Here is a 25,970-nt window from a genome sequence, read left to right on the forward strand (position 1 = left end):
AAGAGAAAGAAGGAAATCCTGCCACAGCTACAACATGGATGAAACTTGAGGGCATTATGCTAAGTGAAGTAAGATAGAGAGAAAGAAATACTATATGATATCACTTATATGTGTAATCAAAAAGCCAAACTCACAGAAACAGGGTTGAGGGGTAATTGCCAGGGGTTGGGGACAGTGGAATGGAAGATGTTGATCAAATGGTACAAACTTTCAGTTGTAAGATGAGTAAGTTCTGGGGATCTAATGTACAGCATGGTGACTATAATTAATAATATTGTATTATATCCTTGAAAGTTGCTAAGAGAGTAGATCTTAAATGTTCTCACCACAGGAAAGAAATTATATTTATGTGACATGATGAAGATGTTTGCTAACACTACAATGGTAATCATTTTACAATACACATCAAATCAGCACATGGTATACCTTAAACTCACCAAGTTTATATGTCAGTTATATCTCAATGAATCTGGTGGAAAAAAATCCACCCCTGCAGTGCTTCCAAGCGAAAAGTGTGACACAGCTGCTGGGTGCTCAATTCTAGATAGACCTTTATTTGGATCAAGTCCTAGCTTCTCTCCATTATGGCTGTGTGAACTTGGGCAAAGAGTTAACCTTCACTGTACCTTGTCCCATCCACAAAATGGAAATGATGATGAGAATAGCCCTTCCTTCTTAGGATTATGAGAAAATGCAGAATGTACTTAGTACGCTGTTTATGACATGACAAGTGTTGAATAAATGTCAACAAGCATAAGGCTCTCCCTCAGCCAGTACCAGTATCTTCACTCCTAAGTACCATATGCTCACCTTTGGGAGTGCATCCCTATAACTGAATGTCCAACGGGAACATCAGACAGAAACGGGGGAAGAAAATCAATAATCCAGATGTCACAAGTCCCTTCCCCAGATGCCTGGCAGTCTCTCCCTCTGCCACCACCACCACCCTCACCTCCAGATAGCCCACTAGCTCGTCTTTCATTTCTTCAGGTCTTGACTCAAACATCACTCCAGTGACATCGTGAGAACCCCTTTAAAATTTCCAATACTCCTCCCCACAACACACACCATCCCAAGTTCCCCTCCTTGCTTTATTTTCTATTACACCTGTCCTCATCAGACACACCTCATGATTTGTTTATTTATTTGTTTCTTGTCTGTCTCCTCCCAGTAGAGTGTAAGCTCCTGGAGGGCAGGGGTCTTTGTCTCCTTGGTTCAATTGCTATGTCCCCAGCGCAGACAGTGGGGACTCATTAACAATTTGTTGAAGGAGTGAGTGAGGGAGGGAGTGAATAAACGAATGAATGAAGAGAAGCCCTTGGACTTTATCACAAGACCAGAGAGGTTTCACAGGGAGCTGGGGGGCAGGGGGGCGGGGGGGGGGTGTCTCAGATCTTACTCAAACCCCTCTCACCTGCCTAACCTTGCAATCCTTCTTCTAGGTGCCACACAAGTTGCACACCCCCCTAAATCTGGGCGCTGACTCCAGACGCCCCCCATTAGCGGCAAGCACCCCATGCCACTTTTGAGACTGAAGGGAGGGGCAACAATCCCAGCGGGCCACCTCAGGGTCGGGGACGGGGGTCCTCACGCTCACGTCGCACCTCCCCCTCCCCAGCCCGAGGGCCGCGTTGGGGGCTTGGTGGGTGGGCAACGAGTGAGGTAGGGGTGGGGTGGGGGTGGGGGTGGGGGCCGGCGTCCGGCCCCGGGGCTGCCCAGGTGGCGACGTCGGGGCTGCGGGCGCCTTCGCTGGACCCGCATTGCCCCCTAGTGCCGCGCGGAGTCAGGGCGCCGGGCTCCCCCGCCTGATGTCACCGCCGTGCAGTGAGCCCAGAGGCGGCTCGTCGCGAGCAGACCCTCCTCGGCGCTGACCGGGCCGGCCGCCGCTGCCCGCACACCCGCCGCGGGCCGGGCCGAGCCGGGCGCCCCCTGGCCGCCGCCCCTCCCCCGCCGCTCCCCGCCCGCCCGGCCCCGCGCGCCTGACGTGGACCTTTAAACTTGGAGCCGCCGCCTCGGCCCCTCTCTCGCCGCCTCCCTCTGACAGCCGGCGAGCGGGCGGCTCGGTGCAGGCAGGCAGGCAGGAGACGCGCCGCGGGGCTGGGCTGCCCGGGGGAGATGACTCCTCGCCGGGAGGGCGCCTCTGGGAAGAAGACCGCGGGCGAAGCAAAGTTGCAGGGCAGCTGAGGAGCTTGGCCGCAGCCCTTCCAGCCCGCTCATCCCAGGCTATGGAGGGCCGACTCTAAAATGAATCCCGACCTGGACACCGGCCACAACACATCAGCACCTGCCCACTGGGGAGAGTTGAAAAATGCCAACTTCACTGGCCCCAACCAGACCTCGAGCAACTCCACACTGCCCCAGCTGGACATCACCAGGGCCATCTCCGTGGGCCTGGTGCTGGGCGCCTTCATCCTCTTTGCCATCGTGGGCAACATCGTCGTCATCTTGTCGGTGGCCTGCAACCGTCACCTGCGGACACCCACCAACTACTTCATCGTCAACCTGGCTGTTGCCGACCTACTGCTGAGCTTCACCGTGCTGCCTTTCTCTGCGGCCCTGGAGGTGCTCGGCTACTGGGTGCTGGGACGGATCTTCTGTGACATCTGGGCCGCTGTGGATGTCCTGTGCTGCACCGCCTCCATTCTGAGCCTATGCGCCATCTCCATCGATCGCTACATTGGGGTGCGCTACTCCCTGCAGTACCCCACGCTCGTCACCCGCAGGAAGGCCATCTTGGCGCTTCTCAGCGTCTGGGTCTTGTCCACGGTCATCTCCATTGGGCCTCTCCTTGGGTGGAAGGAGCCGGCGCCCAACGATGACAAGGAATGCGGGGTCACCGAAGAACCCTTCTATGCCCTCTTCTCTTCCCTGGGCTCCTTTTACATCCCTCTGGCGGTCATTCTGGTCATGTACTGTCGCGTCTACATCGTTGCCAAGAGGACCACCAAGAACCTGGAGGCTGGAGTCATGAAAGAGATGTCCAACTCCAAGGAGCTGACTCTGAGAATCCACTCCAAGAACTTTCATGAGGACACCCTCAGCAGTACCAAGGCCAAGGGCCACAACCCCAGGAGTTCCATAGCTGTCAAACTTTTTAAGTTCTCCAGGGAAAAGAAAGCAGCCAAGACCTTGGGCATTGTGGTCGGTATGTTCATCTTGTGCTGGCTACCCTTCTTCATCGCTCTACCACTTGGTAAGTTGGGGACTGGCGGAGGGGAACTGGGTGTTTTCAGATCTCGGGTTTACTGGTGAGCTTACTGTAAAGTTTTTTTGTGGGTTTTGTTTTTTATGCGGTCTGTGTGTGTTTGGCAATTGGAGAATACTGTTTGTTCTGCAAAGGCTTTGCAGACTGGGAAGCTGGCTAAGAACCAACTCAGGTGTTAGTGGAACACGCTAAGAAAGGGGCTAGTCACTTGAAATAGAACCACAGGAGGAAAATCTGGTATGTGGAATGACTCATTCAACGGCGTCAGTTTAATAATTAAAAAGGACACTGGACTTGAACATCGCACCAGCGTTATCTCAGTAGTAATGATGTGCCGGTTAAGGCAGCGTCACTAATGCAGCATACAAAATAGTTTGTAGTTACCGCAGACGCAGCATTTGGGAAGCAGGCAGGCAGCTCGTACGCAGAAAGGCAGGTTTCATTCAGCATTTCCAGGGCTCTTGCAGAGACCCATGCTCGCAGTGAGCTTTGCAGAGGCTGCGTCCTCCCCCGGCTCCGTTTACCGCTTGCTCTCACCTCAATGCATTCCCTTCGTTATGAGTTAATAAGAACATTTTAACAGCTGCACTGCCCCAATCAGCCCTTGAGTGAGCTAAAGCTTGAGATTTAAAAGAGAAGGAAGACAGAGGGTCACATGTTTTCAATTTTTACCCAAAAATGTTCCTAACTCTGGTGATTCCTGGAATAGCCAGATTTAAATTTACAGGGGTCCCTCACCTTAGGCTGCCAGGCACCAAATCCTGCTGGGATGAAATTGAGTTCATCCTCTCCTATACAAATATGTCCATCTTCTTTTGTTTAGTGGTCAAAGTTGTTCAAAAAGCTTCCTGATTTTTCCTATGAAGATACGGTCTGGCTAGGAGGTAAACCTAGAGGAGGGTACCGTGACATGCTGTCCACATGGCTTGGGAAACACTTGTCCTTTCTCTAAGGCACTGATCTGCTGTGGTTTTCTCTTCCATCCCTGGGGGACACTCCAGAAAATTAATGGAGGGAGGTGATCATTGCAAAGTCATGTGCCATGACAGCAGAAGAGGTAACGGCTGCTACTTGCCATGGACCATATATGCCTGCAATCACACCCAGGGCTCCGTTAGAATGCAACCTAACCAAATCCCTCAAATAACTAAAATTCTGTAGACACACTTCCTTCACCAGAAAAGGGCAAATGGAAGGAAAGCAAATTGACATCTGGAGTTTCCATTTGAAACAGTTAAAGAAAAAAGGTATTTAACCTACACTCCATGTTGTCATTTCTGAGGCAGGCTTGCAAATTAATGCCTTTTGGAAATATTTTTAGTGTGTTACATGGGAAGCATTTGAAGCTGTATGTGCCCCCCAAGAGTGGTCACATCTCACTGCAGAGAAGCTTTCTTTTTTTCCCAAGGTCTTGGGGTCCTTTTGTAGGCCTGTTGGGTTAAAGTGGGTAACAGTTCACACTGCTTTGGACTATATAAAGATCATGGTGGTATGTGGAAGTGATTTGGTCATGCGGTAGCATGGGCCTTGGGCAAATGACCGCTGGTCTGTGAGCCTCAGTTTCTCCATCTGCAAAATAGGGCTAATTACTGTTTGCTCCATGGGGTTTGCACTAATGCATGGAAAGGACTTAATGCAGTGTCTGGTGCATAGCAAAAGCTCAGTGAAAGTTAGCTTTGTACTACAAACTAAATCCCAATCACCCCTCAGCCGTAAGTGTGTTTCTCCTGCTCAACTCACTTGTCAACCCTACAACTGTTATTAGAGTCTCAGAACTGAGTCTTTCTCCTTTCTTCCTTCTGCCTCTGCCCCCCAGCCTGCAGAGGCTATGACCAGAGCATCCTCAGGAAGGAGAAGACCCCGGCAGGATGCAGGGAATGGATCAAAGGTGCAGGCTTTCACTTTAGGGGGTGATGGAAACAGATCCGAATAGGTGAATAAGCTGCCAGCATGTTGAAATGGAAAGAGCACTGCCCCAGGAGTTAAGTGCAATAGAGTTCTCACATGAGATTTGCTATCAGTCAGCTCTGTTACCCTAAGCTTGTTGCTTTACCTCTCTAGACTTCAGATCTCACTTCCAAGGAACAGAAGGGTTGGACTAAATCAAGGGCTCTCAAACTTTAACAAAGATCACAATCATCTGTGGAACTTGATAAACATTCAGCTTCTTAGACATAATCCACAGACAATCTGATTTAGTAAATCGGATGGGTCCCAGGAACCCTCATGTTTAACCACCTACCAGGGGATTCTGAAGAGGTGGTCCACAGACCAGGCTTTGAGAATCACTGGCAGAGGATCTCTCAGCTCCCTTCGGGTTCCAGCCTCCTGGACACAAGTTAAATGCTTCAGAGCTTAGCCCTTCTGCAGGCATCCGCTGGTGCAGGAGGATGTGGCTTCTCTGTGGGTCCTGCTCTACAAACTCACCCTCAGTTTCTTCTCAAGCACCCTATCTCTGCCTTTTCTCCCTTTTCTGTTCGTGACTTTCTGAGACCATAACCCCCTAACATCTCAGGTCCTTGGTTTCCATGGTCTGCTCTCAGAGCTTGTTTCTCCTCTCCTTGCCATGAAACCTTCCTGAACACCACTGCCACTGACTCCCAAAGATCTCCCAAGGTGCTATCCCTAAGCTACTCTGTCTGCATCCTCTCCCTTGGCTGCCCAAGCCTGGGCAGGTAAGAAATACGGACTTGGCCTTGGGTTTGGGATGGACTTTGAAAGGTACTCAAGAGCTTCAAACAGAGGAGGTGCTTAATTAGCATGTTCTTAATAATTTAGGAAGACCATCCCAGTAAAATGGTGGTATGGGTTTCTACTTCCCCTGAATTCAAATAACACCCAAACAATGGGAGCATGATGTAGAACAGTAACTCTTTTGGAATCTGAACAAGGTTCCAGATTTGAAATTTTCCATGAAATGCTTTTCACTCAACAAGGAGAGAAAGCAGATCTAGAGGGAGATAGTCATTGGCAAACAGGGAAGTGAAGGTAGAAGGAACTTCCAATTAGCAAGAGACTTCCAGGTGCTTGGATAGCATGAGATTTCCATAGCTGTGTTTGTCTTCTCTGTGGGAGAGAAGGGTTGGGATCCCTCCTGGGAAGGAGGGAAAATAGCCATGCCCTCTGCAGAGTCCTGGGCAGGGGCCCCATTTGTTTTCCTTCCTCCCTTGTTTTTATTTTGGGAGCAGGGCTGGGATGCCTGTGGGGCTGGGCCCCTCATCTCCTGTGGAGCTCTCCCCACCTGTAATACCCTGCCTACCTCCTCCCCACCCTTCCCCTATGGCCTCAGACCAAGTCAGGCCAGGGACCAGCTCTCACTTAGTTGGGAGCAGGGATGGAGTCCATCAAACAAGGACCTCTTTATTCAGTCCCTGGAATTGGGCCATGGAGGGACAGGAAATAATTGGAATATAATACAGCAGCATTTCTACTCAAGGGGCCATATGCAAGATGTCCAAGGACTCTTCAGCCGCTGGGCATTAGAGTGAAGTCTAGCTGCCACCCACCTGGGGAAGACCTGGTCAGGAGTCTTCCTGGTCAGGAGCCACTCAAGAAGTGGCTAGGCTACTCAGGGATGTGCACTGCATTGAAGGGATGGATTGGAGTGGGGGGGAGGGGGCGCTGCGGGTGGCAGGAAGTGCTGGGCAGCCAACTGGTAGCTGGGTTTAGTGGGTTATTTAGAAAACACTGGAACCTTGCCTCGCTCCAGATCTTTCTTCCGTCTTTTAAAATGCTGAAAGGCACCAGGAAGCCATTATTGAACTAACTGCTTTCCCCTCCAAATAGATGAAGGTCAATTTCAAAGAAACGGTTGTGTTCTCCTAGTACTGGGACCAAATAGGAATCCCTCTCTGCATTGATTTGTTTCTCTAGTCCTCTCATTCAGATTGGAACTGATGAATTTCTGCAGAGGGGAGGGCGAGGGTCTCAGAGATGACTCAGGGCAGAGCCACCCCCACAAACACACACACACTAACCCTTCAGCTCTGAGATTTTGAAACACGGGGATTTGAGGTGTCCACAAGGAAAGCAATTAGTCTGAATGAGGAAGAAATTTTTATACAGAGGAAAAGGAAAGTCCTTCTGAAGGAAAATACATTCGGCCATTTATGAAATCATTAATAAAGACTTCCTAACGCAACTACTATGTGCTACATGGCTCTGCCTGCACGATGTTTACAGCTTCATGAGGTCATATTTTTATGGATCAGGTACTATGTGCCAGACGTTCTTCTAGGCTCTTCACAGACATGATCTCAGTAATCCTCACAGCTTCCCTGACAGGGGAGAGTAATTACTCCCTCTCTAAAGATGAATATGCAGGAGCTCAGAGAGGTTAGTCTTCTTGCCTCAGGTCACACAGTAAGTAGATGACAGAGCCAAGGGTTGAAACCCGGTCTGTTAGGACAGGCACATACCTGTTCCACTGACTGCAGCTAGGAGATGTCCGGCCTTCTTCCTCCCCAGTCCCAATCTGCTCTCCTCCAAATGTGCTCCAAAACTCCAAAGCCACCTTGTCAAAAGCTGGGTATTGTACTTCTGTTACAAAGCCCTGTCTTTCTTCCACTCCCCGCTCACTCCTGCAAAAAGACTCACCCAGAAAATGTCAGGGAAGGTCATCCCAGTCTTGCTCAGGGCTAGATTTGCTCCCCACTTCCAACACTGTGTAGGATGTGGGTCTCCTGATGCTGGGCCTTTTATCACCCCTGCTAGGGGAAAAAGTGGAGCCTTGCCCTCCATCTGAGAATCTAACCCTGCATCTTGAATCATTCATTCAATCCTTCATTCATTCATTGAATAAGCATGTATTTATGGGATGCCTGCTGTGTCCAGGTATTGTACTAAAGATAGAGTGGTGAGCAAAACAGCTATGTGCTATGTCCTCATAAGATTTAGTTCTAGTGGAAAACACAAATCATTTGAAAAACGCACGCACACAAATGGCAACAAACAACTTGAAAGTAAAGGGCTGAGATGCTATGAGATGTAAATTACCAGAGTCAGCACATCACAGGAGTCCCTGAGTGGCAAGCCATGGAGGAGCGAACTCAGTGAAGGCAGCAGGTAGAAAGAGAGGGTCTGGATGGAAGGACGGGCCTGCCCGAGAGTCCCGAGGCTGGAACGGGTGAGGAAGTAACGAGGCGGGAGGGTAGGGAAAGACAAGGGCAGGTCAGGGCTGCAGGTGTGGGCAGAGGCCAGCCCGCGCAGGGATTTTAGGCCACAACAAGGACTTAAGATTTTATCTTAAGCTACACTGGTCACGACTGCAACATTTGAAGCAAACAGGAGATACCATCCGAGTTATGTCTTGAGATGATGAACCGGGCTTCTCTATGGAGCATGAGTCTGGGGCATGGCCATTTAGAGACCACGCGCCCCGGGGGAGCTTCAGGTAATTCAGACTTGGCTGAGGGCAGTGAAGGCGGAGAGGAACGGAGACATTCAAGGACTTGGGGATGGTTTGGTTACATGATTTAGGAAGGTTAGTGAGAACAAGAAACGTGTCTGAAGTTTCTGGGCTAGGCAGGTATCATTTGTTGGGAGGCCAACAAAACACAGCCAAGAGGATTCCTTCCAGAACCTTCCTCAGATCCTATTCATCAGGGTTCATAGGACAGCATGCTAGGAGTGATCTGCCAGACACTCTTGCAAGTAGATAGAATGTCCCAACCCAAAAGCTGGGCACTGTGACAGACAACTAACCAGCTGTTCATCAGAAACATCTGGCAGAGGGCTCTTCCCAGAAGCATAGATTCCTGGGCTCCACCACAGACCTATTGTATCAGAATTTCTCATGAGGGAGTGGAGAATCCTGATTTCTAGCAATTTCCCAGGTCATTCCTATGCAAGGGCCTAGCACCAGTCGACTCTATGGCTGGGAAATCCTGGAAAGAGCACCCCACGGAGAGCCAAGAAAACTTGCTTATGCTCCCCCCAGTGTGGCTGGAAGCACCTCCAATCCTGCCCAGTCCCCTGGGCTAGTCCACATGGTGGAAGGCAGAAGGCTGGGAGGAAGGAAGGTGAATTCTTTCAACTAGAGCTTCCCCAGACAAGAAGAAGAGAATGAGCGCAGCAGGAGCATCTCTTCAGTGACCTGGGTCCACTGCTCACTGCTGAACGCTATGTCTTGCTCGCCGTCCTCAAAAGGCCTTCTGCAGAGCCAGCGTCATCATCCCTGCATTTATAGCTGAGAGAACAAGAGATCAGAGAGGTTTGGTAACTGGCCCCAGGTCACACAGCTAGTAAATGATACAGTGTATCAGGCTCCACATCCGGCACTCTGTAAGCATTTGTTATATCGTTCTTATTGTTACTACAGAGCTTTCTGAACATTTGTCTGGGGTGCCCGTGGACGTAACATTTTTATTGGCTTGCGACAAAATGAGGAAAGCTATAAGGAAAAGCCTGTGTTTTTCCAAATGTATTCGATATAAACGACTGTCCTCTTGTGCTAAAGACTATGTCCTTTCTATTTTGAGACACTGAAATAGCATTTCTTTGATGGAATGATGGTAATCAGTCGTGATGATAGTCCTGTGTGTACGTGTGTTTAATGTCCTATTTGGAAAACAAAAAACAAAAAAAAACAAAAACAAGATGTAGCCCTATGTCTATCCCCACCAAAGATGTTTTTGCAATTTTATTGTGAGTCTTTTCAACTCCTAGCATCATGGAAGATACCACGGTGGCGAGACACAATAAATATTCGGGGGAGAAAGCAGGAAGCAAAGGAGGGAAGGGGGGCACAAGGCAGGGAGGGGATGGACAACGAGCTTCCGCTTTGCAGTGACATTCAAAGGACTGGGGCAGAAGGGCAGGAGGGGGAGGGATGACATGCAAAGGCCACAACAGGAGAGGGGGCCATTTGTGGAGGCACTGAATCCTGCTGGATTCAGGCCACAGAAATGCCAGCGGGTGTGGGTGTAGCCGCAGCCCCGTCACAGATGGGCTCGTTCCGATCTGTAATGCAGGAAATGCCTTTACCTGAGCGTGTATGTGGCTCATAAAAATAACTGATGTCTGCTGGGCCACACTGGGAAATTGCTTTCTCGGGTATCTGCAGCATGTTTCCGCAGTCACTGTGCTCCCAGACCATGTCAGATAATAATAATACTAATAGATCCCATTTATGAGGTCTTGCCATGTGCCAGGCTCACTGTGCGATACAGGGCTGGGGGTTGCTTCTGGACGTTCCCTCACTGACTCCTCTCCCTCGGTTATTGTCCCCATTTTACAGATAAGGAAACTGAAGCTCAGAGAGGTTGAGTGATTTACCTCAGGCCACCCAGGTGATGAGGGATAGAATCTGGATTCGCATCGAGGGAACCAGATAGGGCCAAAGGGTTATCACTGGGTGTACCCTAAGTGTGGAGCTCTGAGCTCTGATTTGTGGAACCCTGAAAAGGAGTTGGGGGAAACCAGAGCCTACTCAGAGAAGGAGGAAAGGGAGGGAACGTGGCAGCCTATCATTCAGCAACCAAGAGGCATCATGTCCTGGCGAGAACATACATATAAAAGTAATGGGGTCTTTCCCCTACCACGAGAACTCAAAATTCCTCTTTTATTATGGATACTTCAGACATTTTGCAGAGTCCTGACTTATGATTGGTAATTTCGCATACTTTTTTAAGACTTTTATAAAATTTGGGAGCACCTGGGTGGCTCAGTCAGTTGAGCATCTGATTCTTGATTTAGGCTCATGTCATGGCCTTGGGGTCGTGAGATCGAGGCCTGTGTCTGACTCCACACTCAACACGGATTCTGCTTTTCCCTCTCACTATGCTCCTCCTACTGTTCTTTCTATCTCAAATAAATTAACAATTTAAAAAAAAAAAAGACTTTTATCAAATTTAGGAAAACATAAAACTCGGAAGACTTTTTCACAGTTAATTTTAGTTTCTGGCTGAATATATTTCAGGCCATGATTCACCTCTGTCACCCACATACATGTGGTCCCAGCACTACAGGACTTATATCACGACTTAGCCTCTGGCCCTATCTCTTAATGTCTCAAGTCCAGGTGAGTTAGCAGAGTCAGCATCATGAGCAAGAGAGTATTTCTAGAAGCCATTTTTCCACCTTGCAGTAACTGGCTAGTGAGGACCAAGCTATACAGAAAGAAAAATCTGCAAACTACATATATATATGTATATATACACATATATATGTGTGTGTGTGTTACACACACACACACACACATACACATATATGATAAAACCCAAATGAAATATATCTCAACTCTTAATAGCTCCCAAAAATGCTCATGGCCCCTTCACCAACACCCATGTAACGGGAAATACAATAGAGGGACGTCAGCCTGGAACAAAACAGAGGCCCTAATCAATTGCACTTAATAGATCTTACTTTTGAAAACTTTACAAAACCATACAGCTATAAAGAAAATTCCTGGGTCCCTCCCAGCTCCTTGGAGTTCCCATAAACAGACGGGTGCCTAGGGTACCTGGGTGGCTTAACTGGTTAAGTGAACAACTCTTGATTTTTGCTCAGGTCATGATCTTGTGGTCCTGGGATGGAGCCCCACGTGGGGCTCTGTGTTCAACAGGGAGTCTGCTTTTCTCTCTTCCCCTCTCTCTCTCTATCCCCCCATAAAATAAGTAAGTCTTAAAAAGAGAGAGAGAGGAATGCTGAGGCTAGGCAGGAGCCCTTCACCCACACCCAAACAGCAGAGATGACTGGTCAATTTACCTGTCTCCTCTACAGACTATGACGGTCTTATAAGCAGTAACCACATCTTTCCTCCCTGCCTAACACAGGTGTTCACAAAAGCTAAGTGAATGAAAAAATCAACAGCACTATGAGTTTAGAGGGAGAATTAGGAGTATACTGTAACTCGAATAGAATTAGTCGTCATCTCCCAAATACATCTTGTATCTTCCCCTGTGCATTTGCTCAGACTGTTTCTCTCTACTAGAAATGCTCTTTCTGTACCCTCTGAATATCCCACCGCTGCCTATCTATAAAACCCCAGTTCTGCGGACTCCTCTCTCATGGAAGCTTCCTTGGTCCCCATGCCTTTCCTGGCAGCAATCCCTCCCTCTACCTGTGTTTATGATGCCCGCTACACCTGTCCATAGAGATCAGGGTGATGTGTAAATCGTTGGCAGTGCTCTCGGGCTGCGAACCTCTGGAGGATAGATCCAAGTTTTACTCATCTCGTCCTCTTTACCTGAAGATGTGTACCCAGTAGACTCTCAGTGAAAATACCAACTTCAGCTATATGATGCATACAGTGCATTCCAGGCCTTATCTACCGTTCTCCCATCAGACAGGTATTGGGGTCATGCCCATTTTATAAATAAGGAAGTAGGCTTAGAGGCGTTAAATGACTTCTCTCATTCCTAGAAATGAGCAGAGGCACATTGAAAGGAGACTATCATGACTGCTTCTTGTAAAACCAAATGCCAGTATGAACCTTGTCATGGGGCCAGGGAAGAAAGATGGGCTATGTGAAGACCAGAGTGGACACAGGCAGGAGCTGGAAAATTGGACAACGTCTTCATTCTTTATTAAAAGGTTACCATTCCACCCACTCCGGGGGGATACCTTGTCCAATCAACCCCATTTCCCCTCACATTACTGGCCCTTGTCAAGTTCCTCTCACCTCTTGGAGGGATATGGCCAGACCTGGTCCCTGTAGAAGGAGGGGAGGAGGAAACAATTCTGGGGACTTTATAGCAGGGCCAGGTTAAGACCTTTAGGGAGGTCCAAGGTAATGAGAAGTGAATGCTTCTCCCACCTCCATTGTAATTCTGAATTAAAACACATACATGTACACACACATATGGGCCTTAAAATAAATGTTAGCCCCACTACATTCTGGCTTATTACATGAAGACTACTTTGATTTCTTTGAAATCAAATTATATCCCAAAAAAGTGGAGATGTCCCAGGTTTGCTAAAGCTCTAAAGATTTACTGGGTCTGCTTGTCGGGTAATACAGCATTGCTTACAATGATGTGTCCAGACAACCCAGCCTCCATTATGTCTGCTACCAAAACATGATGATGATGATTATCATAACCCCCTCCTATTTTCAAAATAAATTTATCACTCAAAATTTGAATGATACAAGTACCTCCCTATTTGAAACCCCAGAGTAAGAGTGTCTGCAGAGGAGCGTGCCACACTGCCTCAGGATCACTGAGGAGCCGGAGGTGGGGGAGAAGAGAGAATCGGGCCCCCACAGCCTCAACCATCTGGTGAAAGAGAAAGAATGAGAATGAAGTGAGCAACAATTTCAGGAGGAAAGATGAAACTTCATGTGTCTCTCCTTGGTGGGCAAGAGGCGTTACTGTAAATGTTGATTCGGGATTTTTAGATCTTCATTCAGCTAACTTACCCTGGTTACACCAGTGTTGGAGGCAGGATCTGGAACCATGGCTGGATAGACCTTAAACGCTTAGTAAATGAAGGAATGGATCCATCTCACCCAAGAGAAGTGGTGTGACCTGAAGGTCGCATGTCTCCAGAATGCAGAGACAAGAGAAGCGGTAGGCTGAGATAATAAGATCTGGGGAGCAGAGGGGAGAGTGAGCTGTGTCTGAAGGACTCCTAAGGCTGGACTCCCTGTAGGGGGAGGGGCAGCTTCACTCCATCCATCATTCCCACTCCTGGCAGGACTGAGTGTGAGTCAAGCCAGGGCAGAGCGCTCACTGGCAGGCCAGTTTTCCTCGGACTCCATCAAGAGTACATCTGACCACGCCCATCAGCGGCACGTCTGAGCCCCCTTTGAACCATCAAGCACCCCGCTGCTGTGAGCACGCAAATTGTGCTGTAAGTTTGCATCAAGGAACCGTTCAGGCCAAAATGTTCAGAAACAGCATGTTCTAACACAAGGCAACCATTCCTCATGGATCCCCACTTAAGTTTTTCCAAGGGTATCTGCTTCCAGTGTCTTGCTCCCCTGAAGGTGGGATGCATTGGGGCTTGGCTTCGCATGATTTTTTAAATTCTTCTTTAAGCTAGAGCTTCTTACTAGGCTGACTTGCATTGCTCAGAGGCTGAGCTCAGCACCCTGGCTTTGCCCCAGAAGGAGATTAAAATGGGACCAAGGGCAAGCCGGGCTTACTGTCATTTGCAGGCATGGGCCCCAGGGCTCACACCACCGGCACAGCCGGGCAGGAATCCAGGGAGGCAGCTGGTGGGGGGAAGTTCGTTCCACCAACTAGAACAACAACAACAAAATTATATCTCCAGTTTATATATTCAGGCCATAAATCGCCCCCTGGCATCGAGAGAACGTGGTAGGGCCCCTCTCCCTGCTTGCCAAGTACACCCTCACAGCAGCCATTTGTGACTTCTTGTCCCCAGCCTTTCAGAAGTTACCTTAACACAAGGGTTCTTGGGCTTTCTTGCTCCCTGGGCTCCTTTGGCAACCTGGTGAAGCCCCTTCTCACCTTAAACAAAAAAAACGTAAGAGACAGGATTGCAAAAAAAAAAAAAAAAAAGTATGTTGAAATGGTTATTCCAATGTTGAAAAAAACAAATTTATGATAGAATAAAAAATGTTCTTCTTTATTAACATATTAAATAAACAAGATCTAGCAGCAAGTTAAATAAATAACCACTATAATTTTGAAGTAGTGACAAGTGCAAATATTTTAAGATATCTGCAACAAATGTAACATGATATCATAAATCTGATTTCTACTGGTGACAAATCCTGCTAATTCTACTGTGGTTTGCTGCCCACATTCCTCCTGAAGAAAATGCTAACTTTCAGCCAAAGGTTAGTTTAAAAATTTTTTAAAGAGTGATTTTTCCCATCCAAGTTCACAGACCCCACCTCATAGCCCCAGAGTAAGAACCCTGCCACAAGACATTATAAAGATGTACTTCAGGATATAAAGTTCTCTGGACATTTTTCTTTCAAACAATGAAGTCTTAGGACCACAGGGAACTTGGACAATGCCATTGTGCTTTGTAACTATTTTGCAGAACTACTTGTAGCAACTTTTATCAGCTAACTTTTTTTTCTTAAGATTTTATTTATTTGGGAGAGTGAGAACATGAAAGGGGGGTGGGTCAGAGGGAGAAGCAGACTCCCTGGTGAGCAGGGAGCCTGATTCAGGACTGGATTGCAGGACTTCAGGATCATGACCTGAGCCAACGGCAGATGCTTAACCAACTGAGCCACCCAGGCGTCTGCTGTTTACCTTTACAAATGTATCATTTTGTAAAAACTATCAGACAGTGCAGATTATGTTTTACATGCAACATGGTGTCTTGCACATAGTTCTATGTCAATGTATAGAGTTACTGCCTTCCTTTCCATGGCTGTATCATAATCAATTTTACGGAGTATTCTGTAGTACTTACCAATTTCCTCATTGATTGACACTTAGGTTATGTTTGGCCTTTTACTACTACAAAGACTGTTGCAATGAATATTTTCGTATATTTGTCTGTGCCCACATATTCAGGATAAATTCCTAGAAATGGAACCACTGCAGCAAGGAATGTTTGATATTTTAGGTTTGGTATGATTATGTTTAATTTTACATAAATAAGAAATTTAAAATATAGTAAAATGTAAAGTGTCATTAAAACAAATAGGTTAGGGGCACCTGGTTAAGCGTTTACTTTTCATTTCAGCTGAGGTCGTGATCTCAGGGTGGTGAGATCAAGCAAGCTCCTTGTCTGGCTCAGCTGGGAGTCTGCTTCTCTCCTTTTCCATCTCCCTGTGCCCTTCCCCCAACTCACACTCACGCTCTCTCACTCTTTCTAAAATAAATAAATAAAGTTTAAAAAAACACACAAATAGGTTAGGTCTATGTCTACTAATCTATTATTTAGGAAGATTGTTCATGATATTTAAGTTATAAAAGTAACTTGTAGAGGAACATGTAATCTCATTTTTCAAAGCCATTAATTCCATCACCTGCAGGGGTAGAATGAAGGAAAGAAGAGTGCATTATTAACTTTTTTATATACCTTTTTATTATTGCATGTGTTACAACAAGCACATATTCTGTTTGTGATTAAGAAAATGTAATAGAATATAAATTGAGTTTCAATAGAGTTGGGATGAGCTATTCTTTTTTTATGATCTTAAGAGAAAAAAAAATCAATGGCCAAAAAGAAAAAAATTGCATCATTTTTAATCTAATTTTACTTTACATACATTTAATATTATTGATAAACATATATGTGTATGTGTGTATAGGTGTGTATGTATATACTATTATGTGATCACCACATAATTTTTGAATGGGAAATAATTTTTAAGTGGAACTCTGCCCCAGTTCAAAACTATGTTGTCAAGTGTTTGTTGTTTTTTGGTTTTGTATGTTCTTTTTCAAAACGAGAAGAATTTTGCCACTCTTGATAATGAAAAATAATTTAGACACAACATCAAGATATAAAAAAGAAAGCAAAGGTCATCCATAATACTTCTCTATATAATCAACTTCCCAGAATTTTCTATATGAGTGTGTGTGCGTGTGTGTACATACAAACTGAATCACCTAGTGCTTTTATCACTAAGCATCAGTGTTGACTTCTTCCACTTCAATAAATCTGAATCTTTTCATTTTTTTATTTTTCACATTTTTAATGCTGCATTGCATTCCATAATGGAAGGTACCATAATGTGTTTAACCAACCCACTTATGACAACTCATTTATGTAAGGAGGTGAGACATACACAGGGTATCACATTCACAAAGTGTAGAGTGAGAAGTATATATGTCCCTCTCACTTCAGTGGCCCCCAGCCATCTGCTTCCCGTCCCTGGAGGCAGCTGTTGTCAATTTCCCGCATAGCCATTCAGAGATATTCTATGAGATATATTTATATGTTCTTTTTAATGGCAATCACATACTAAAAACACTACTTTGCACTTTGGGTTTTTTTCCACCAAATAATGTATTTTGGAGATATTCCTATATAAGTACTTCAATGTAAGTACAGCAACTTCATCCTTTTCAATAGCTGCATATTATTCCATTGTGCTTCCCTGCCTCTATGGAAGGATATTTAAGTTGTTTCATAATTTTCGTTATCACAAACACCACTGTAGTAAATATTCTTGTACACACTTCATTATTTCCTACGCCATCTATAAGACAAAATCCTGGAAGTGGACTATTCTGAGTAAATTTTTTACATTCTTATAAATATTGCCAAATCATCCTCCATAGAGGTTATGCCCATTTGCATTTCCATAACCGGTATTTTAGAGTGCCCACGCATTTGCCAACAGTGTGTTAGCAAGCTTCCTGACCTCTGCTGCCTTGATAGGGGAAATTTAGTGAAAATGAGGCTAAGCATCTTTTTATATGTTTGGAATAATCCACCCTCTCTTGATGTACCTTTATTTTGAGTTTTTAGCTGTGACAAATATTCTTCTATATCCATTTTTCCTTTAGGATCTTTTTGCACCTGCTCTTTAGGATTTCCTTAGGATAAAGGCCACTTTGAATGGTTAGATCAAAAAGGTAGATTCAGGTAAAAGGCATCAAACATATATCATCAAATAACCTCTGGAAAGGGTGTCGCAATTTGCACTCCCACTAAGTTGTTTCAGCATAGCGAAGGAACTGCTTTTCACGCTGATAGCTTCTCACTGCCAGTGGAGAAGTTTCAGGCATTCTCCCATGACAAGTCAGCTTCCCCTCAGAGATGGTAAGATGGCTTGAAATCTTCACATCCTTCCAACTAATTTGGTGTCAGCTTCCCAAGTTCAGGGCTAGCAATCTGCCCTCTTGGGATGCAACACCCCATCCATCAGGGGAGCTAGAGCAGGCAGCAGCCTTGGAATGTGTGTTATTTTACCTAGGATGTGAGAAGAAAAAGCAGTCACACACGATGCATAAACGGGTTTGATTTTTCGCAAGGCTGTCAGGCCCACCACTGTCCACAGCAGTGGCTCGAGGTTCCAGGCCTCCTGGTTTAAATCTGTAACAATATAAAAGAAAACACGGTGTCCCCCACCCTTGAGGAAAACACTTGAGCTTGGGGCCCTTGGAGGATGAGTTAATGAGGAAGGATTTCTCTGGGCATCTGAACTTGCCCCGGCCTCCCCGCCGCTCCCCCGACCATGAGGGCCTGTGCAGATCCAGGGAATGCAGTGGACAGTCTATATTTAGACGAGAGCGTGGCAAGTGCACCACATTTTAGTTGCAAAATTCAAATTGATTGTGGAAGATGCCAGCCTCATGAACTGAAAATTGAGTTGAGCACTGCTCAAGAAGCAAGGAGATGGCCTGTTGAGCAGACTCGGCTGGGAGAGGAGGCTTTTTGAGAAGTAGTCAATGGGCCCTGGTCAGCCAGGGGTGAAATTTAATACTGACCTTGAACTGTTGATCTGGAAGGAGAGGCAGGGTTATTTTCAGACTGTACTAAATCTAGAAGTGTTGGAACCAGCATCTGGGACAGGGCAGGGATGGGATGAACTTTGACCCACTGCCACTGGGCCAAAGATCAAGGAGAAGCTAAGCCAGGTTCCTGGGACCAGCCAAAGGTTCTCAGAACTGACCAGGAAAACCTTTCCTGCCACCTGTCTCCTGTTGCTGCCATCTCACCGCCCCCCCACCCATCCAGTGGGGAGGGCTGGCACCTTTCCTTCTCTGGGACAGCCTTGTGGTCCTTGCTAACTCCTGTTTGAGTAGCAGCTTAAGATACTAGAAAGAACAAGGACATTGAAATCAGACAAATCCAGGTCTGGAGTCCTGGCTGTGCAGTTCATCTCTCTAAGCCTCCATTAATTCATCTGTAAAATGTGACCAAAATCATCTTAGGATTGTAAGCAAGCAACAAGAAAGGAAGGACGAAAAGGACTCAGGGGGGCACCAAACACTAGTAAACATTGCATAAACATGAGTCACTAACATACGTGAAGGCTCTAACACAGGATCCACTTTGGAGGAGATATTTAATAAGGTCCTGCCAGTACTTTCATGATTATGAACAATTCTGCAAAGGAGCTATGCCTTTTGGGGAAACAAAAATATGATTGATTCCTTCACATTAGAAGGCTGGGGGATCCCTCTGTTAAGAAAGAGGAAATGAATAAAACCTGAGTAAACAGAGTGCCAACTGGGATGGTCGCATGCTCAGAAAATATCAGAAGATATTTGCATTTCTCCTCATTTTGCTCTTTTTAAAATTATTTTGGTATTTAATTATGAGCTATCTCATTTTTTCCAAAAAGTACAAAAAATAATTTAAGAGACCCATGACTCTTCCCACCCAGACTTCACAAATGCTAACATGTTGCTGAATTGGCTATGCATCTTTTTTCTTCTTTGAAGAAATGAAATGTTACAAATACATCTAAATGCCCCCACCCCTCTCCTGGGTTCAACTCTCTCCTCAGAAGCAACCACCAGGATAAATGTATGTGATTAAATAGACTCTCCTCCCCACACTTCCTTAAAGTGAACTCTAAGAAGCAAGAAGAGTGTTCAAGACAGAGACTCTGGATTATGTCAGTCCTGAATTCAAATTCTGATCCTGCTCCTTTACCAGCTGTGTGGACTTTGGCAAATTGCTTGACCTCTCTGTTCCTCCTTTCTACTCTAAAATGAGACAAATAACAGGTTCTCCACTGGGCCCTTGTGAGGATAAAATAAGATTGCTCATGTAAAGCAATAGTTCTTTACAAAAGATGATTCCCCTCTCTGCCTCCCATGAGACATTTGGCAATGTCAGGAGACATTTTTGATTGTCACAACTGGAGTGTGTTACTGGCATCTAGTGGAAGAGGCCAGGGATACTGCTTAACGCCCTATGCTGCACAGGACAGACAACTATGTGGTCCAAGATGTCAGTAGTGCCAAAGCAAAGAAACATTCATATAAAAGCATGCTGTCACCATTTTAAAAGGGCTCAGAAAACATTTGTTTAATGAACATAGCAAATCATATTTTTTTAATTTACAAGACATTATGCTGGACACTTTTACATACATTATCTCACTGGTATCCAGTGAGATAACCCTTCTTGGTAAAAAGAATGGTGGAAGGCAAGTACTGTTGCTTCTGCATGTCTGAGAATATCTGTCCTTTAAGCCAGTGAAAAGCTTTTGAAAAATGTAAATTTTGAGGCTAATAGATGAATTAGAAGTTGTTACTTAGAACCTAACCCCTCCTTGTTCTCTGTGAAGAACAAATTGTATCAGCGCATTCCACCACCAAATTGGTTCATTTAAACCACAATATCCCTTCAACCTAAGTAGGCTCAGAGAACAGCATGGCAAAAAATAAATAAGGCATCATAATTAAGTGAACATTTTTGGCCCCTGTTTGCAAGGACTGGCTCCCAATGGCTCAAAAAACCACAAAACCAAGGTAAAAACGGGGGAAGATCTCTGCTTCTCTGCTTCATCCCAGACTCTGGAGGACTCAGAATATGATGCCCACGGCCATCCCAGGGATTGGAGCGACCATCTATGGTAGTCAGAGAGCAACCTCTATGAGTGACCTTATCCAGTGAGTCTCCAAGGTGGTCCTCAGTCCAGCAGCACCAGCGTTGCCCAGGAACATGTTAGAGGTGACAGTTCTTGGTCCCCACCCCATACCTACTGATTCAAAGACTGGAGTTGCAGCCCAGGTGATGGGATGGGGGTGGGGGGGTCTCCTGAGCCCCACAGGTGATTCTGGTGTGCACTCAAGTTTAAGAACCATGAACCTAATAAGTCTGGATCCCCCCCCCCCTTTCTCCAGGGATCCGTTTCCTATTGCCTATGGCCCTCCCGCTGTAGCCACACAGCTCATCAGTTTAGAAGTGGATAAGCGGCTCCTTACTGGCACTTTCCTTGGGCTGGATGCTTGACACACGGCCTGTAACTTTCACAACAGGAATATGAGGAAGACACCAGTATCCTTTGGTCCAGATGAGAAAATTGTGGCTGAGACAGCTTAAACAGCTTGCCCAGGTTCATACCTACAGAAGAAAGCTGGAACTGGCCTCTGTGTTGGCATCACTGAGGCCAATCCCATGCTCTTAATGCCAGCACATTGCCCACTGATGATGGACGGAGACAAAACAAGCACATCAGACCCACCAGGGTCAGAGGGTGAGCCCTGCCAGGTTTGTTTTTAGTGTCAGTCACTTGTCCTCGGGTTTACCTGCCCACAGATAATACCACTACACCCCCAAGGGCTGAATTTAATCCCCAGTGTCCTGGTACTGCTCCCCACACTGATACCCTCTCCAAGCCTTTGCCTGCTGTCCTGGGACTTCAAATCCCCACTCTCTCCCTTACTATCTGTGCAACTTTGATGCTGGCTTAACCTCTCTGTGCTCCTGCTTCTTGTCTGTAGCTCAGTTATGATAATGCATTCATATCGAGGTCTTAAGAGGATTAAATGGGGATAATAAATGTGGAAGTATCTAGCCCAGTGCCTGGTGCACAATAGAAAGTAACTCTTGATTTTTTTCCCCGCCTTGCTCTACACACCTACAATTATCAAAACTACTCACTCCCCGGATTGATTTTCTTGAGTCTCATTTACTGGCCGATTAGCTAATATTATGAGCTAATCTTTGGTAAGATGTTAATTAATTCATAATAATCATTTTTTCTGTGTTTCCACCGTACCATTGGCATTTTAAGGAGGGGGCCCCTAGTCCTCAAAATTGTGCCATTTGGGAGTGATTAATGGTGGAAATATTAGGAAATATGGGAGGCCACTGGCGAGCCTTTCTTCATCTTTCGTATCACTCCAATACAACTCCGGTGTGCAGGGAATCCCAGAGAAATGGGAAATCAGGTAAAAAAGGGAAATATGCCTTCAACATTGCATGTGGCTTTGAAGAAAAAAATCAACCATAGGCATCTGAATATCAGGTTAGGTAGGCATCATGCAAAAAAAAAAGTTAAATTGAAGACTAATGGGTCATTTGCCAACATTTAATACAATTGCTCGGGATCTGCGTAGTTGAATGTAATAAGCCTTCATTAAAAAGTAGTTATAACAACTAATAAGACCTTAATTAAATTAGCTTTAACTGGGCAAGCAGCTTGTGATGTCCTAATTAGGTTATTTGCTTCCATTGGCCTAGTCTGCAAACAAAAAAGATTCTGTTATTTCTTCATTGATGCCTAGAAAGCCAGATCTCTGGCCTCACGCAGGAAACACTAAAAGGCTCTAAAATCTGGGGACAGCCACTCTCCAAAAATCATGGTGTATAGCCACAGTGAAATCCCTTAATAGGTACCACTGTTTTTAGGAGCCAGTTTTAAAGATGGAAAGAGCATTTAAACACAGAAATTCCAGCAATTTCATTTTGCAGAAGAGGAAACTGGGAAATGATTTGTTCAAGGTCCTCTGGCAAGGAGCTGGGTCCCGTGCCCCCAACCATGGTCTGGAATAGACACAGAACTCAGGCTGCTGCTACAGATTTTTACTGGGAAGGAGGACAGAGACAAGTGCTAGATTCTCAGAGGCTCCTATCACTGAAGCTGTGTGTGTCTCGAGAGGGACTCAATCCCAGCTCAATTGCGGACCTGTTTACAGAGTGGGTGGAGGTCTCTCCAAACTGTCTTTGCATTACAGCCACAATGATCTCACTCAAACACAGATCCAGTCATGCCAGGATCCTGCTGAACCCCCTGTGAGGTAACTTCTCAGCTCCTGCACGTGGCAGAAAAGTCTCTTCATGAGGGGGCTCCAGCCTATCTCATGTCTCAAGACTGAGCTTTGTGCTCAACAAGCCAGAATCCCAGCTCTGCCCCTCACAAGCTGTGCAAGCTTGGGTGAATTACTCAGTTTCCCTCAACTTCCACTCTCTGCCTATATAAAAGGGGAATGATATTTTACTTATCTCGTCAGGCAAAATAGGAGAATTCGATGACACCAAAGCAGATAAGCTGCACGTGACCCATACTATTACCCCCTCCAACCGAACAGGAGCAGTCTCCCTTCCCTGATAACTGTGCCCTCTACCTGCAGTGCCCCTGTCCTTCCCTCCCTGTGTCATAAATTCTTCCAGTTCAAATGTCTGGCTCAGTGTCACTACCCCTTTGCAGACTTCCACAACTCCCTAGGCAGAGGCTCCTCCTCTCCTGGACTTTCTTTGTTCTCTCTCTCCCTACCATCAGCACCTGGTCACCCTGGGCTAGAATGGGTTTTTGATGTTCAGTGTCCCCCAACAGACTCTTGACTCCACGGAGCACGGGCCTGACACGCAGTGAGAACTCAGTGTGTGAATGAAGTCTTCTCCCAGTAACTATGAGGAAGAAGACTGGTTCCAGTGGCATTTCTGTTCCCTGTCCCCAAAGCTGAAGTAAAACTAAATTGTGTGGACACACACATACACACACACACACACACACACACACACGCCCCCCAAGATATTAACAGGAGTTGCCTGTGGTAATTTTTATTTCCCCTCATGCTTCTCTACAGTGAATATGTATTCCTTTTGTAGTAAGAAACAAAACAACAAAGCCAGTTCTTTAAACTGAGTGAGCTTAAAAAATAATAATAATAAAATAGAACAATAAAATATATATATATAAATAAATTGAGTGAGTTGAAAGCATAAAGGAGATACACAAAGTACCAATTTCCCAAACACATCCCTGAAAAAGTTGGGAGCTACCTGAATTTAAATGTGGTACAGTTAGAATTTAAGGCATCATAGTCTCCGAATTATTCCCTGTGATGTCCGTGACAGTATCTAGTTCAGAGCTGTGCAGTGCAGACCAGGAGGCACGTCGTTTTCTGGGTAAATTAAGGCAACTATTTTGGGAACTGTGAGTTTTTACAGACAGGAGAGATTAAGCACTCTAATGACCGATACAGTAGCCCCTGGCCACACGGGGCAAATCAAATTTGAATTTGTTAAAATTAAATAAAATTAAAAATTACATTCCCCAGTCAGAGTAGTCACATTTTAAGAGTTCAGTAGCCACATGTGTCTGGTGGTTGCCACATGGGCCCAGGCATATTTGGAATATGGTCACCATTACAGGAAGTTCTACCAGACAGCTCTGAGTTAGTGTGTTTCTCAGCTTGCTGCACACGTGGTTGACGATGTCTCAAGTCAATCAACTCATCCATTTGCCCCATGAATATGTTCTTTTTTGTTTAAAAAAATATATATTCATGGCAATGTAAAATTATGTGGCAACTTTGGAAAATAGTTGGCAGTTCCTCAACAAGTTAAACCCAGAGCTGCCTTATGACCCGCAGTCCCACTCCTGATATGCACCCAAGAGAACTGAAAATACGTTCACCCCAAAATTTGTGCACAACTGTTTACAGATGCATTGTTCATAATAGCCCCAAAGTGGAAATAAACCAAATGTCCGACACCTGAAAAATGGATAAACAAATTCCATATATACATACAATGGGATATTATTAGGTGCAAAAAAAAAAAAAAAAAGTGCTTGAAAAGGATATGAGAAGGAAAGCCAAGCAAAAAGGTCCTATATTGTATGACTCCACCAAATGAAATGTCAAGAACAGGCAAATCCACAGAGAGAAAAAAAAGTAAATTAGTTGTTGCTAGAGGCCGAGGGGAGGAGGGATAGTAGTGATTGCTAATGAGTACTGGGTTTCTTTCGAGAGTGATGAAAATGTTCTGGAATTAGATAGTGGCGATGCTTGTTCAATTCCCTGAACACACTAAAAACCACTAATTGTACACTTTAAGATGGTGAATTTTATGATATGTGATATGTCTCAATAAAACTGTTATTTAAAAATGGGGCGCCTGGGTGGTGCAGTCAGTTAAGCCTCTGACTCTGGATTTTGGCTCAGGTCCCCATCTCAGGGTCATGAGATCGAGCCCCATGTTAGTCTCCACAGTGTGTGTGGAACCCACTCAAGGTTCTCTCTCCCCTTCTCCCTCTGCCCCTCCCCTGCTCATGCGAGAGAGAGAGAGAGAGAGAGAGAGAGAAGAAAAAAGCTATTTAAAAAATATATATTCATATATTCTTAAAAATCTTTAAAAAAAAAAAAAAAAAGGGACGCCTGGGTGGCTCAGTTGGTTAAGCAGCTGCCTTCGGCTCAGGTCATGATCCCAGCATCCTGGGATCGAGTCCCACATCGGGCTCCTTGCTCCGCAGGGAGCCTGCTTCTCCCTCTGACTCTGCCTTCCACTCTGTCTGCCTGTGCTCGCTCTCACTCTCTCTCTCTTACAAATAAATAAATAAAATCTTTAAAAATATATATATATATTCTTATTGAAAAACAACCTAAACATCCAGGTATAATATGGCAAGTGAGGAAATTAACCCTGACATATCTGTACAGGGGACTTTGACACAAGAGTCAGAAAGAATGAATTAAATGTGTAGACTAATTAAGAAATTGCTCAGGGAAGAGGGAAGAAAGTTTCATAGTATTGCATATAGTATCAACTGTTACCCAAAAAATATAAAAATTCCAAACATTCTATTTTCTATGAGTGTATATGTATGAAGCACATAGAAAAAAAAAAAAAAAAAAAAGGAAAGAAAGAAAAACTGGAAGGTTATGCACCAAAAAGATAACAAGAACTTCCTCTAAAGGAAGAGCTCAGAATTAAAGGTAATGGTCAAAATTGACCAGAAAATGGTCAAAATGGTCAAATTATGTTCTTAATTTTTACAGAGAAAAAGCATTCATTATTACGTGTGGAGCTAACCATTTTAAAGCCCTCTTTATTGAAACAGACGTATAAATTAGATCATCTCGGGGTGGGGAGGAAGAGAAATATAATAAAGAGGAAGTTTCAAAGAAAAACACCACCTAAGTATAATCAAATACTTTGTTAATTGAGCTCTTCTATTCTGCCTGGGGAGAAG

General features: G+C 45.3%; 1 protein-coding gene across 1 annotated transcript in view; it reads left to right on the plus strand.

Moving 5' to 3' along the window:
• The first annotated feature begins 1,973 nt into the window (after nt 1-1,973).
• Nucleotides 1,974-25,970, plus strand: part of ADRA1B (adrenoceptor alpha 1B) — a 49,428-nt gene continuing 25,431 nt past the window's right edge. Inside the window, exon 1 of the mRNA XM_059174189.1 lies at nt 1,974-3,193. Coding sequence (XP_059030172.1) covers nt 2,245-3,193 — 949 coding nt within the window. The 5' untranslated portion in view covers nt 1,974-2,244. The remainder of the gene's footprint in view (nt 3,194-25,970) is intronic.

The sequence above is a fragment of the Mustela lutreola genome, chromosome 5 (assembly GCF_030435805.1).
Source record: "Mustela lutreola isolate mMusLut2 chromosome 5, mMusLut2.pri, whole genome shotgun sequence".
Taxonomy (NCBI): Eukaryota; Metazoa; Chordata; class Mammalia; order Carnivora; family Mustelidae; genus Mustela; species Mustela lutreola.